Here is a 15,027-nt window from a genome sequence, read left to right on the forward strand (position 1 = left end):
TCAAGATATTTCAGTCTATGCATTCAAAAGATATACAATGTACCTGAAAAAACTGACCTAATATGGTCAACACAGAGACATAGCTTAGTAACATTACTGAAATTTAAGTCTATGAAGAAAATAAACCTGCAGGCACTCATACAAAAGTCACTAGTAAGAGAAAGAAAGCCAGACTGCCATCCAAGTTCTTGACAGCAACATTTCATGCTAAAAAAAAGTGGATTAATCGCTTAAAAATACTTGAGGAAAAAATGTGAGCCAATGATTTTGTATACAGGCAAACTTTCCACATAAGGACATAGACACATTTAGAAACATTTAGGCAAAAAAAAAGTGTCCTCATGAACCTCTTCTGATAAAAGAAGCTCCAGACGAGAGAGAGAGAGAGAGAGAGATCAGCATATGGCTGAGTAGGCAGACATTAAACATATTTAATGATAGAGTTAACACTAAAATTTGAATTAGGGGTGACAAACTTTCTTATGAATTTTGATGGAAAAAATAAAGATAATCTTCATTCTCAATAAAAAACAAAACCCTAGTCATACAGACATCCATAGAAATTCTTGTAACATGAGTATACAGAAACAATAGTGCCCATTATTCGTGACTTTTTAAATAATGTATTAGAGGTATTACTCAATACAATTAGGTTAGAAAATACATTTTGATGCTTAGTAATAGAAAGGAAGAAGTAAAACAGTCTCTGTTTGCAGATGATATGACTGTGTATTAAGGAACCCCCAAATTAATGAGAAAACTAAGTAATAAAGATCTAGTAAAGTAGTTGTCTATAAAAATGACATGCAAATATCAATTATTACACATAAGATATATATTTATACTACATATATAATATCTATGCATAATCTTGAAAATACATGCAAAATATACTATTTAAGGATACTTGGAAAGACTTCTAAAAGACAAAGAAAGATTTGCCCATCAATAAGGAATTCCCATCAATGGTATATAAAATAATCACGAAAAGGAATAAGGGATATCTTTATACACATGCATGTAATAACCTTCAAAACAATATGTAGAATATTATATATAATAATTACTTTTGTATATGGGGTGGGTGGATATGACTATATACAAATATTCACACATACGTATATCTACCATATATAGCCAATCTTCATTCAAATTTGACATTATAGGGGGCATCCAGTGGAGAGGGTAGTAATGAAAGTTAGACTCTTTGAATATGCCTGGTTATAAAGTTTTGACTTTGGAAACAAATGTTTTACATATTGAAAAAACTTAAATGAAAAATACAAAAATGGAAAGCAAGTTAGAAAGAATGATTCTTATTCTATATCAAGTTGGTGACATAACCACAGAGAGAAGGGTTATTTCAAGTGTCTGAAGAACACAATATTTTGATTTTCCATTCTCAGTGGAATAGAATTGAAAGACAAATAGAGCTATTTAAATCTTCAACTATATTTAATGGTCTACTTGTTAGTAGAAAGACTTTTATTATTATTGTTTAAATGTTTTTACACAATGGAAGATAATCAAAGGAGCAATTATATTGTTAGAAATCAAGGTTTGAACTGGAAATGTCAGTACGAAATAATATATACCTTTTTGCATTTATTTGTTTTTAATATATTTTCATTGACATCAGAGAGGAAAGGAGTGGGAGACAGAGATAGAAACAGCAATGCTGAGAGAGAATCATTGATCGACTGCCCCCTGCAAACTCCCTACTGGGGATCAAGACCACAACCCAGGCACGTGGCCTTGACCAGAATCAAACTCGGGACCCTTCAGTCCGCAGGCCAATGCTCTATCCACTGAGCCAAACAGGCTAGGGCTACCTTTTTGTTTTAAAGGTGTTTATATCCTAACTTAACCCATTAAAAAGCCAAGAACTATGGCAACTCTAAAACAGTGGACACACCAAGTGCCAAGGTTGAGTTCTAAATGCCAGTTTCTCTGACATGAATGTGTGCCCCTTGCACAAATGGTTAGTTCCAGCTCTGGGGCAGGAAGTTTACAGTATGAGGGTGGGAGATGTCACTGTGCTCTTCAGCAAGGAGGCATCAAACGCTAATGGCTTATATCCAAATGGCACGAGAGTCGGCATGAAGGAACTCTCCTTAGTCAAAGATGGAACAACTGAAGCATCCAAAAAGGATAGCAGATCACTTGATTGGTGCACACTGAATAGACAAAGATCCACAGCTCATAAAGCCACTCCAAAAATTCTCCCGGATATCACAGGATGGAACTAGGGCTTCCCTTCCCCTTGATGCTGCTGCTCTCAGTGACTAGCACTCCGCTGCTTTTTCGCTACCGAACATCTCAAAAAGCTACTTTATATTTCCTTTCTCTGGTTTTCCTGCCTATTTCCTTTTTCATACATGATGCTTTCATTTAACACATTTACACTCTCCCCCTCCCCCACCTATTACTAAACATGTTCTTTTTAGGGACAACAATAATCCCCTTACTAACAAATCCATTCCTTCTCTCTCCTGCCCACCTCTCCACAGTATTCGGCATAATTCACTAACTTGTTTCTTCTGTAAGTTAACCCTTCCTTGGAACCAGGTATTTTGTGCTTCTAGGTCTCAAACAAACTCTGCCTTAACCCCAGGCTGGGATTCATTTTTACTTATAACGCCTGCAGGTCCACCATCTAAGAGGTCTTTTCTCAGCCCTTCAGGTGCCTCTTTCTCCACTGCCTACTTATCACATTTACTTCACACTCTTTAAACTATGGAGATGATTCAAATCTTTTCTTTCCAGATTTTATCTACATCTCTTTTCTCAGCTCCAGCTTCTGCTGGACATAGTGTTCGGTATGTTCTCCCTGTACCGTAAGCCCATCTTGTATAAGGAAAAACTCATCAGATTTTCCCATCACCTGGTCTTTCTCGCGTCTTCCCAATTCTTATCTGTATCTTTGTGATCCTTTCAAGAACACAGATCTTGAAACCTGAACTCCACGCCCCCATCCGCACTGACTTATGTGTTCCCTCATTTTATTTTATTTTTTATTTATATTTTTGGATTTTGTTAATCCTCATCCAAGGATATTTTTTCCCATTGATTTTTAGAGAGAGTGAAAGGAAGGGAGGGAGGGAGGGAGGGAGGGAGATACATCAATTGGTTGCCTTCTCAGAGGCGCAGGTGGAGCAGTTGCAGTCTCGCCTGCATGTGGCATGAAGTTTGTTCTGGTCAAATTTGGAGACACAAGAGAAGCCCTTTCCTTCTCAGGGGGATGCAGCAATCTCTTCTCATCATAACATGTTTGGTCCTACAAAGTCATGATGGACTCAGAATCTATGCCAATGGTGGATGGTAAATATTTAAATGGATTAAAAAACTAATTCTCTGCTTTGGCATAAAACCAAAAATAAACTGAAAGTGTGCTTTTTACACCTCCTTTCAATTTGATGAAAATAAAAACCCAAGTAAAATATAAACAAGACCATTTAGTGACTTAAAAAATGCCTATAGAACCATCAGAATTCCAATGGCATTTTTCACAAAAGTAGAACAAATAACACTGAAATTTATATTGAACCACAAAAACACTGAACGGCCAAAGCAAGCTTAGAAAGAAGAACAAAGCTGGAGGCATCATGCTCAGGGAGACATAACACTCACAACCAATAGCTTTGATTACTATTACAAAGCTACAATACACAAAATAGTATCGTATTGGCATAAAAACAGACACACAGATCAATGAAACAGAAGAGAGAGCCCAAAATAAACCCCCATCTTGTCAATTCATTTACTACAGAGGAGCCAAGAATATACAATGGAGAAAGGATAGCTTCTTTAGTAAATGGTGTTCCGACAATTGGACAGCCATATGCAAAAAAAGAAAGAAAGAAAAGAAAAGAAAGAAAGAAAAAGAAACCTAGACCATTATCTAATACAATTCACAAAACTTACTCAAAACTGATTAAAGACTAGACCATGAGGCTCCTAGAAGCAAACACAGGCAGCGAGCTCCTTGACATTGGTCTTGGCAATGATTTTTTGAGTTTGACATCAGAAGCAAAGGCCACACAAGCAGAAACAAACAAGTGGAACTACATGAAACTGGAAAGCCTCTGCACAACAAAGAAAACCATCAACAAAATGAAAAGGCATTTTCACCTATTTCGCCCACCCCGGTCTCTGTCAACCACCAATCTGTTCTCTGTGTTTATGAGTTCATTTTGTTTTGTTTTGTTTTCAGATTCCACATATAAGTGAGGCCCTAATGGTGTTTGCCTTTCTCTGTCTGACTTATTTCACTAGCATAATGCCCTCAAGGTTCATCCATGTTGTTGCAAATGGCTGGATTTCCTTTATACTGATGCTGTACACCTGAAACTAATATAATGTTGTATATCAATTATATCTCATTTTATTTTATTTTTTATTTATATTTTTGGATTTTGTTAATCCTCATCCAAGGATATTTTTTCCATTGATTTTTAGAGAGAGTGAAAGGAAGGGAGGGAGGGAGGGAGGGAAGAAGAGAGGGAGGGAGGGAGATACATCAATTGGTTGCCTCCCACATGTGCCCTGACAGGCCTGGGCTGGGGATCGAACCTGCAACCCAGGTACATGCCCTTGACCAGTAATCGAACCCAAAACCCTTTGATCTATGGGCCAATGCTCTAACCACTGAGAACACTGGCTAGGGCTATAGCTCAATTTAAAAAAAGGAAGTGATAGAGGGAGATAAACCAGACATGAATGGATGTAGGTACGGTGCAGGCTTGCTTTTGTTTGCACTCATTTGTATACTAATATTACTTTACCACTAGACAGTAAATTCCCTGAGGACAGGTCTGCCTCTTACACATCTCTTTTTTCATATCCTTCAGTATCACGCAGGATCCTAGAGACGATGGTATCCAATACTATTGAGTTGACTTAAACTGAACCCTAACTAACACAGACTTGAAGGTGGCCATCCCCCTTTATCATTGGATTTTGATGGCATTCAATAAAACAAAGGAGGGTCTTTATAATGCCAATGTGGACAAATAGCTCTGATTAAAGCAGCTATGAAGGGGTAGATTATTTTATTATCCCTGTGTAGCATGTGTGACTGAGAAAATATTAAGATATTTTAGAATTAAACTGTCAAAATATCGTTCTGATTATATTTTAAATTAATCTGTTGGCTCATTGTGAATAACATAGGGCAAACACAAAAATAATGTGGTGTATAAAAATGTAAGAAAGTCAAATTAACCTCTTACACAGGATTAATTCTTTGGTTGAAATCAGGCCTTTTCCTCTGGAGCGATTTTGTATTGAGTGGATCCTTACTGTTTACAGGCTTATTCCTCTTGAGGAGTTAAAGACCTGTGGCTTAGCAAGCTTACAAAATAATGCTACCTAATTGCTTTTGTTTTTAGGGAGAAACCTTGGTTTGAATGTTGTTGTTTTTTAGTATTTCCAGTAAAGAAGCGCTTTCATGATTGATGAATTCTTGTTAAAATTGATTTCTGCTGATATTCCAATGTGTGTGTATTCCAATGTTTAGTATTTCCAGTAAAGAAGCGCTTTCATGATTCCAATGTTTAGTATTTCCAGTAAAGAAGCGCTTTCATGATTGATGAATTCTTGTTAAAATTGATTTCTGCTGATATTCCAATGTGTGTGTGGTTTGTGTGTGTGTGTTTAATATCTTAATTGATTTCTGCTGATATTCCAATGTGTGTGTGGTTTGTGTGTGTGTGTTTAATATCTTAATGTAATTCACATAGCACATTATTCACCCATTTAAAGTGTACCATATAACTGGTTTTTAGTCCAATAGATATTTATATTCATTTTCAATCAGAGGAAGCAATAATGACAGTTTGGCTAACTTCTCACTTCTTTTGGCCTCAATTTTCCCTACAGTTTATAATTTCATATTCCCAAGATTTGTCAGAATGCTAAGAATCAATCAACTGGCATCTGCCATTGAGTAGTTAAGGTCTCAGAACTGTAGAGAACCAATGGAATATAAACTAATAACAGTCTTTGCTATCTGTATTCTCAGGCAATGAATGAAATACAGAAAGTATAGATGATAACCCAGCATTGTAGAAGTTAAATAAATGTTGGCTTCCTTATTTTTCTTTTTTCTGTCCATTTCTATAAGGTAGAATGAAAAGAGGTTATGAATAAGGTTCTTGCGATATGAATGGGGCCAACTGAAGCCCTTCCGGAGAGTTATGGAGGGACTCCAGCAAAGCTACTAAAGGAACTCAAGTATCTTCTACCTAGGACTGAATGGGACAATCACTCACTCCCCCATCCACCTGCTTCCTCAGCTACTGCAATGCTCTCTTCAGGGGTAGCACGCATTTTTCAAAGGGGGAAACCGGAAAAGGGAATATACAGGGAGGTCCTTCTCTTCATGTCCAAGAAACTTGTGGATGGATCATAGTCTGAATTCATCAATTTACTTCGGAACGTTATTTTTTTTACTCTTCCAAGTAAAGAAATCTGTAAAGAATTTACATCAAGTTTTACACAGAAAAAAAAAGTCAATTAAAAAAGAAAAGCCGCCAGGCCAAGGTGGTTCAGTGGTTGAGCATCAACCCATGAACCAAGAGGTCACCGGTCCAATTCCTGGTCAAGGCACATGCCGGGGTTACAGGCTCTATCCCCTGTAGGTGGTGTGCAGGAGGCAGCAGATCGATGTCTCTCTCTCATGGGTTTCTATTTCTCTATTCCTCTTCTCCTCCCCCGCCCGCCCCCCACCCCATATATTTGAAAAAGAAAACCCAAGCCCTGGCCGGTGTGGCTTAGTTGGTTGGGCATCATCCTGTGCACCAAAAGGTTGCTGGTTTGATTCCAGGTCAGGACACATGCTCAGGTTGTGGGCTCAATCCCCAGTGGGGGGTGTGCAGGCGGAAGCCTAATCAATGTGCCACTCTTGCATCGATGTTTCTCTCTCTCTCCCTCTTCCTTCTTCTCTCTCTAAAAAAAAAGAAAACAAAACAAAAACAAAAAAAAGCCAATAAAAGCACTGTTGGAATTTGGTTTTTATTTGAAAAATTCTTATTCACAATTTTTCTGAAATATTGACAATAAATAACATAAAATGAAAATGCTCTTTCTTCTAGAAAGTGACTTTTTTAATGTAAAAGAATTTATCATCTGAAAACAGTCTGCTCTGTAGAAGAAGAAGAAAAATATTCCTTGCAGTGCAGCAACCTGTTTTTCTCTTTGGGGAGGGAACTTGTTCGTCCTCCCCGCCTACAGTCAAAGAACTTCTGTTGTCCAATTCTATTCCCACAGGCAGAGCCTCCGGGTGCTCAAGGGATGACAAGAGCGAGATCAACAACCGTCTGGCCAGACGAGGTGCAGGGAATTTTCTGCTTGTTGAATTGAGCCTGCTTTTCAAATGGGTAGGGTGTTTTTTTCTTCCTCCCCTGAGAGTGAATGGGGTCCAGAGTGCTTTGCCTTTACTGAGAAATCCACAAATACTTCTCAGAATTCGTTAGCCCTGGTGGTGCCTGCAGAACAGAACTAGTCCCCTGGAAACTGGATGGTCTTACCGACCCGGCAATTTACATTATTTCCCCTCACATCACATCTGCCTCCCAGCGACAGCAAACTTTGCTCCCGCCAAAACAGAGACCCCAGGAGCAATGATCAGAGTTGAGCATTTTTGCTTGTGTTTTCCGTCTACGCCTTTCCAGTGTGAGCACTCAAGCAGGACCAAATGCAGAGCTGCATTCGGAGCCGCCACAGCGGACAGATTTTTGGGTTTCTGTGCCAAAACACACCAAAGAATTAGGTGCTAGGATGGAAAAATAAGTTTTCTCCATTTCCTGATTGCTTTCACAGGCCTTCTTATTATCTTGAACTTTCCTCTTGTAAAAGACACAAGCACATTAGGAGAAATCACTGGGTTCTTTATTTATGCCTTATAATAACCGTAAATTCTTGGTTTTTCACAGGAAGAGATGACTACATTGAGTGTTTAGAACTTGCCGCTGCAGGACACAGGGGAGAACTGGAAATCATGGGTAGATGAAGCATGGCACAGATAATATTAGCTTTCAAGCATATGACTAACAGGAAAGTTATAAGCTACCAGAATCAAGATATCATGGGTTGTCATCAGGGAGTACATCAAGCAATAATTCTTCCTAAATGGACTCAAGCTAGAAAATATGTCTTCTGCACACCAATGTGGAATGGCAACCCAGTAGGCTTTTATGTTCCTATAATTACTAACCCCACTTGCCAATACTAACATTTGAGTAATTACAAGGAAAGACTGGGATAAATGTTATCCTTCTGACAGCCTTGGAAGGCACAAATACCTGGATTTGCAAAGGATTGTGAAAACAGGAATTTTGAGAGAGAGAGAGAGAGAGAGAGAGAGAGACATCGATTTGTTGTTCCACTTATTTATGCACCATTGGTTGAGTCTTGTATGTGCCCTGACTGGGGATTGAACCTGCAACCTTGCATATTGGATGACACACCAACCAACTGAGGTTCCCTGCCAGGGCCGAACAGGACATCCTAATAATTAATCATGGATAAAGCATAACACCCTCATTGGCAACATCAGGAATCCATGGCTGACAGAACCATCTGACTTCTGGCTTCATCTTTCCCCTACTTCTATGCAGATGTCAACATATACAGTTGTCCGGTACTTAAATACCAGTCAATGTTGCTGTAACTATGCTCCATGGGGCTTGGCAGTGTCGGGAAGCCCAGAGAGGGACAGGGCATGGGGAGGCGGTGTGGTACTCTGAAGGGAAGGAATGCACAGTCTCCAGACATGTGGTTGGGCCACCAGGCAGTCTTGGACTGCTGAGCAGAGTTGGGGGAAAGTTAGCAGGAAACGAGGAGGAGATGGTCCTTTCCCATCCCAATGGCCATGTGCCCCACAAAGACAAGGTCTGCCTGGAAACAAAAGGCTGCAGCAGCAAACCAAAGAAGGCATGGCTGGACAGGAAAGGGTGTGGAGGTCACGTGCATGGGAGAGTATGCAATACGAGCAAGCCAGAGCCAGGCAGAGCTCGGATTCTAACCCTGGTCCACCAATCACTGGCTTAATGCTTTTTGCAAGACGCAGAAACTTAGCTTCAGTTCTGGTAACATGTGAAGGACAGCTTCCTAGAAGTGCCATGATCATCAAATGAGCTCATGTATGCAAAGCATTTAGCACAGCAGCTGGTGCTGGGTAGGGACTCGGCCAGTGGGAGCTGCGGGTGAATGGTGTCTAATTCTATTACTCTGAGCAGTGGCTGAACAACAAAGAACCATGGGACTCACATCCCTAGTCAACCCAAACGGGACACGATAAATATGGCAGCAACCTTGAAAAGCAAATTCATTTTCTAAAATAAACAAGTAACTTCCATGAATTGGCAGAACTGGAAGAGGCCTTCAGAACTCTGGTCAGACTTCCTCATTCACTGATGGGAAAATTGGAGAAGGAAAGGGAAAGGCTATTGTGGTTTGGATGTCCATGGGCCAAAAATGTATTTTAATTAAAGGAAGGTTAGTCATCCTTTCTTTTATATGTCAACACAAGGTGAAGGTGGAGTTAGAAAGGAATATTCATAACCTTATTAGTACACACATTATACATATACATACATATATATACGAACGGGTTCTGGGTATGTCTGCCGTGAAAATACTGGACTCGGTATAAATACATAAGTGCAAATACACATATAGTTTAGAAATAATAGAGCTAATCCAGAAAGACGCCTAGCAGAAAGTTATTCATAAACCTCTGTGAACTTGACTGGCCTCCATCACCCAGAGTTGCCCATTTGTAGAGTAAACGTACCTGGTCGGATTCTTGGAAGCTTCCTGGAGGACCGAGTGAAAGCGCTTCAGCAATAATCTGGGGATGACACGGGATGTGCTACCCCAAGCTACCGCCAGGTCACTCACCTGTCCAACAGCAAGTTAGGAGCAAACAGGAGCTTCCCTGGGTGCTCCATGGAGCGCCAGACGAGACCAATCATCAGGATCTCTAGCCATGCACATTCCAAAAGGTGGACCTGATCATGGAGGGTCAAATCCACAAAGCCTGAAACAAGACAAGAAAAACCCTGCTGACTTCACATAAAAAGCAGTCATTGCTGGTAAGAGGGATCTGAACGAATAGGCTCTGTTTTCTATGAGCCCTTACTATGGGTTAGAAGCAATGCTAAGCACTTCTTGTACACTATTTCTTTTAATCTCTTATTAATACAACAACTCTAAGAGGTAGGAACTGATGGGGATACCATTTTACAGATAAGGAAACAGATGTCCAGAGAGCTTATATGGTGTTAAGGGCAGAGATGGAATATAATCTCCAGAAGCTATGCCTTTGAGCATAATTGACACTACCTCTTATGAGCTACAATTAATTATAGACTTTGGATCAGGTGACCAAGTAAATCCAACCACACAAATTAAGATATGACAGAATCACAGAGGCATTAAATTAACAAGATGTCCATAAAGTTGGCTGCTTTCCGAATCAATTACCTGTTCTTTTCCCCTGAGGCATCCCATAGATTCTACTTCCTTCTTTGGTCTCTCTGCCCCCAACCCTTTGCTCTCTCTTGTCCATGAGACTGGCTCCAGCAATCCCATTTTCTGTGACCTTTTCTTCATTTTATCTCCCCATACTTTTTTTTCTTTTTAAATTTTATTTTATTGTTGAGAGTATTATAGATGTCCTTCATTTCCCCCCTATGTCCCCCACCCATGTCTCACTCACCCCCCAGGTCTTCGCCTGTCTATTGTCTGTGTCCATGGCTTATGCATATATGCTTATTTGACGAATCTCTACCCACCCTCCTTCCCATCTCCCCTCTGAGATCTGTCAGTCTGTTTTATGCTTCCATCCATGTCTGTGATCCTATCTTGTTTGTCAATTCATTTTGTTCTTTAGATTCCACATATAAGTGAGATGTTTGTATTTCTCTGACCGGCTTATTTTGCTTAGCATAATATTCTCCAGGTCCATCCATGCTGTCTCAAAGGGTAAGAGAGCCTTCTTTTTTACAGTTACATAATGTTCCATTATGTAAATGTACCACAGCTTTTTTTATCCACTCATCTACTGATGGGTACTTGGGCTGTTTACAGATCTTAGCTATTATAAATTGCACTGCTATGAGCATAGAGGTACATGTATTCTTTCTGATTGGTGTTTCAGGATTCTTAGGATATATTTCTAGAAGTGAGACCACTGGGTCAAATGGCAGTTCCATATTTAATTTTTTAAGGAAACTCCATACTGTTTTCCATAATGGCTGCACCAGTCTGCATTCCCACCAGCAGTGTGCTAAGCTCCCTTTTCTCCACATTCTTACCAGCATTTTTCATTTGTTGATTTGTTCATACTACCCAAAGTAATTTGTAGATTCAACACAAGTCTTATTAAAATTCCAGCAGCATATTTCACAGAACTAGAAAAATATTCCAAAATTGTGTATGGCACCAAAAAAGACCCCAAAGAGCCACAGCAATCTTGAGAAAGAGGAACAAAGTTGGAGGGATCATAGTGATATCAAACTATACTCCAAAGCCGTTGCATTCAAAACAGCCTGGTATTGGCACAAGAACAGGCATGAAGTTCAATGGAACAGAACAGAGGCCCCAGAAACAACCTGCACCATTATGACCAATTAATATTTGACAAAAGAGGCAAGAGCATGCAATGGAGTAAAGACAGTCTCTTTCATAAATGGTGTAAGGAAAATTGGACAGATACATGCAAAAAAAAAATGAAACTAGACCACCAGCTTACACCACACACAAGAATAAACTCAAAATGGTTAGAAGATTTAAATATAAGTCATGAAACCATAAAAATCCAATAAGAAAACATAGGCAGTAAAATCACAGACATCTCACATAGCAGAATTTTCACTGATAAAAAGGGGAAAATAAACAAATGGGACTACATCAAACTAAAAAGCTTCTGCACAGCAAAAGTAACCATCTTCAAAATGCAAAGAGAACCCAAGGTATGGGAGAACGTATTTGCTAATGATACATCTGATAAAGGTTAATTTCCAAAATATATAAAGAACTCATACAACTCAATAAGAGAAAGACAAATAATCCAATTTAAAAAATGGGCAAAAGACCTAAATAGACATTTCTCCAAAAGAGGACATATAGATGGACAATAGACATGAAAAAATGCTCAAGGTCACTAATCATCACAGAGATGCAAATTAAAACCACAATGAGGTATCACCTAATAATACACTTTTATTAGCTATCTATACTTGTTTCATTAGAAAGCCAAAATATAAGTTTGTTTTCCCTAAGCAAGCAAGTATTGATAGTTTGCCTACTGGATGTTTCTTTTCAGGGAGAAGGGGGTCTTGGAGCTATCACAGGATCAGTATTAAGCAATTAGCTCATCATTTATTATATACTTAATCACCATGTTTTATGTAATCCTTACTGCTAACTAGATAATGTTCCACATAGACAAACATGTTTAAGCTAGAGAAAGACCACACAAAGTCTATGACCCCTCCAGCTCTATGCCATAATCAAACCTCATCAATTCTATGTTTAAAGTAATGCAAAAGTTCTTCCTCTCCTTCCTATATCCCCACTGTTACCATGTTAATCAATTCACAAGTCTCTCGCTTTTTTATCCCACTTCTTTAACTCAGCAAAATTCTCTTGAGACTTATCCATGTTGTTGCATATATTAATAGTTGATTCTTTCAATTGCTGAGTGGCATTCCATTGTATGGACATAGCCAATAAATAAATATAATTGCTTATCTTTTCATTGGACATTTGGGTTGTTTCCAGTTTGGGGTTATCTATATATATATATATAAAAGGCTAATATGCAAAGTGCGGGAGTTCAACCAGGAGACTGGGAGTCCATCGCTCGCTATGATGTGCGCTGACCACCAGGGGGCGGTGCAGAATGAAGGAAGGCCCTGGCAGCTGCTGACAGCTAGGAAAGGCAGGCGCCGGCTGGCAGCCTAAAGGCCCTATGGGCTCTGATTGTCAGCCAGGCCTAGGGACGCTACCCGTGCACAAATTTCATGTACTGGGCCTCTAGTTACAAATAAAACTGCTAGGGGCAAACCTTGTACAACTTTTTGTATGGACATACTGTCATGACTAGAGTAAATACAGGCTGGGGAAAAAGTAGGTTTACAGTTATGAGTATGTGAAACAGAGTTTATTCTTCTATTAGTATTTACTAATTATTGTATTAATTTCCATATGAACAACTGTAAACCTACTTTTGCCCCACCTTCAATTTAAGCGTATGATGGCTTAAGCATACAGTAGGTGTTTTTTAATGTTTTAAGAAACTGCCAAACTGTTTTCAAAAGTGACTGTTTCATTTGCATTCCCACCAGCTGTCCTCACCAATACTTGGTATGGTCAGTTTCTTTAATTATAGATGTTCTGGTACATGCCCAGCAGTATCACACTGACACTGTGGTCTAATTTGCATTTCCCTGATGACTAATGATGTTGAGCATCTTTTCATGTGCTTCCAACAGATTATTCTACATGACATTCACATTAATTAGACAAGTTCCTGCAAATCCTGCTAGACTGTGTACTCCTGGGAAGCATAAAATTCATGATTCTACCAAATCCTGCTTTTTTAAAGTCCAAATTATTGCAACTTCTGCTCCATCACTCAGCCATGCTAAGGCCCAAAACAGAGCCTTTCCCATTGGGAAGACTGGGCTTTGCTCACATAAAGCAGGACTTGTAACTGAAGAGAATGTGGGCAGCTTTGTTTACAAGAAAAACTCAAGAATTAAACAACAGTGATTGCCAGTCATAAAAACAGTCACTGGGATGTAAATGGCAGCCCAGGGAATCCTATCTAATAAAAGAGTAATATGTAAATTAACCATCACTCCACGACAAAGATGGCGGCGCCCATAGTGGCGGGGGTGGGACTCTGGCAGTGTTGCCCTGACAACACGAGCCTAGTGTCCGTGACCCGGCTGCACGAAGGGAGGGGAGGGTCCTCGGGCTGGAGGCTGGGGCAAGGGATGCTGGCGTCATTGCAGGCCGGGCTGAGGGACGCGCCGCCCCCCCCCCCGCCCCTCCCTGCATGAATTTTGTGCACTGAGCCTCTAGTAAAGTCAATAATAGCTGTAATAACTATGTATGGTATCAGATGGGTACTAGATTTATCCGGGTGATCACTTTTAAGTTATAGAAATGTTGAATCAGTATGTTGTACACTTGAAATTAATCTAACAGTGTACGTCGACTGCAATTGAAACATTTTTTACAAACTAAAGGATTAAAAAACAGTGATTGGGTTTCAGGCCTCCCAGGGAGAAAGGGAGCATGTATCCCAACAGCCTGCAGCTCTTTGCCTCTGGAGTATGTTGGGTGGAAGTGGACCAGCCTTGCTCTGGGAGAACCTGCTGGAGGCAGCAGGAGATGCCCCCGCTTCTCAGTACCCAACGTCTACTCCGGGAGAAGTTTCAGTGCTCGAAGTGTTCACACCAGTCTTCTGAATGAAGCCTCGTAATAACAATGTCAAGTCACCCTGTAAATTAAACTCACTTTAAGAAACATTAACATTCAAAAGTGAGATCTTAGATTAACAGAAAACTTGTATGCATATACGCATAGCCCATGGACACAGACAACAGTATGGTAAAGGCCTGGGAGGGGTGGGTGCAGGGTGGAGGGGGTCAATGGAGAGAAAGGGGGACATCTGTAATACTTTCAACAATAAAAATAAATTTAAAATAATAAATAAAAACAATAGCAATAAAAAAGTGAGTTATTTTCTTTCATGACATTCACTATTTTATGTGGGGGGGAAATGTAATCATGTGATAACGTCACTCCTGATCAAACCCACACCATGTCATTCAATACCCTCCCTAAACTTCAAGTAATCACATAGGATGAGATTTGGGGGTGTCTCTCGAGAGAACTGCAGCTGGCCATGGAGCCAATCGATTTTGGAAAACCCAAGAAGCACTTTCTGGTGGCAACCTTAATATTAAAGTGAATCATTCTTTTTAATTCCAACTTCAAAACTTCAGT

At 39.7% G+C, this 15,027-nt stretch overlaps 1 protein-coding gene across 3 annotated transcripts in view; it reads right to left on the reverse strand.

Annotated features, from left to right (window-relative positions):
- Positions 1-15,027, reverse strand: part of ESR1 (estrogen receptor 1) — a 204,852-nt gene that overhangs the window by 40,524 nt on the left and 149,301 nt on the right. For all 3 annotated transcript variants that reach the window (XM_070417453.1, XM_070417451.1, XM_070417452.1), the window contains exon 5: positions 9,904-10,042. In XM_070417453.1, the coding sequence (XP_070273554.1) occupies positions 9,904-10,042 (139 nt within the window). The remainder of the gene's footprint in view (positions 1-9,903; positions 10,043-15,027) is intronic.

The sequence above is a fragment of the Myotis yumanensis genome, unplaced genomic scaffold, assembly GCF_028538775.1.
Source record: "Myotis yumanensis isolate MYYU_CA2020_CCGP unplaced genomic scaffold, mMyoYum1.0.hap1 SCAF_6, whole genome shotgun sequence".
NCBI classification, from domain to species: domain Eukaryota; kingdom Metazoa; phylum Chordata; class Mammalia; order Chiroptera; family Vespertilionidae; genus Myotis; species Myotis yumanensis.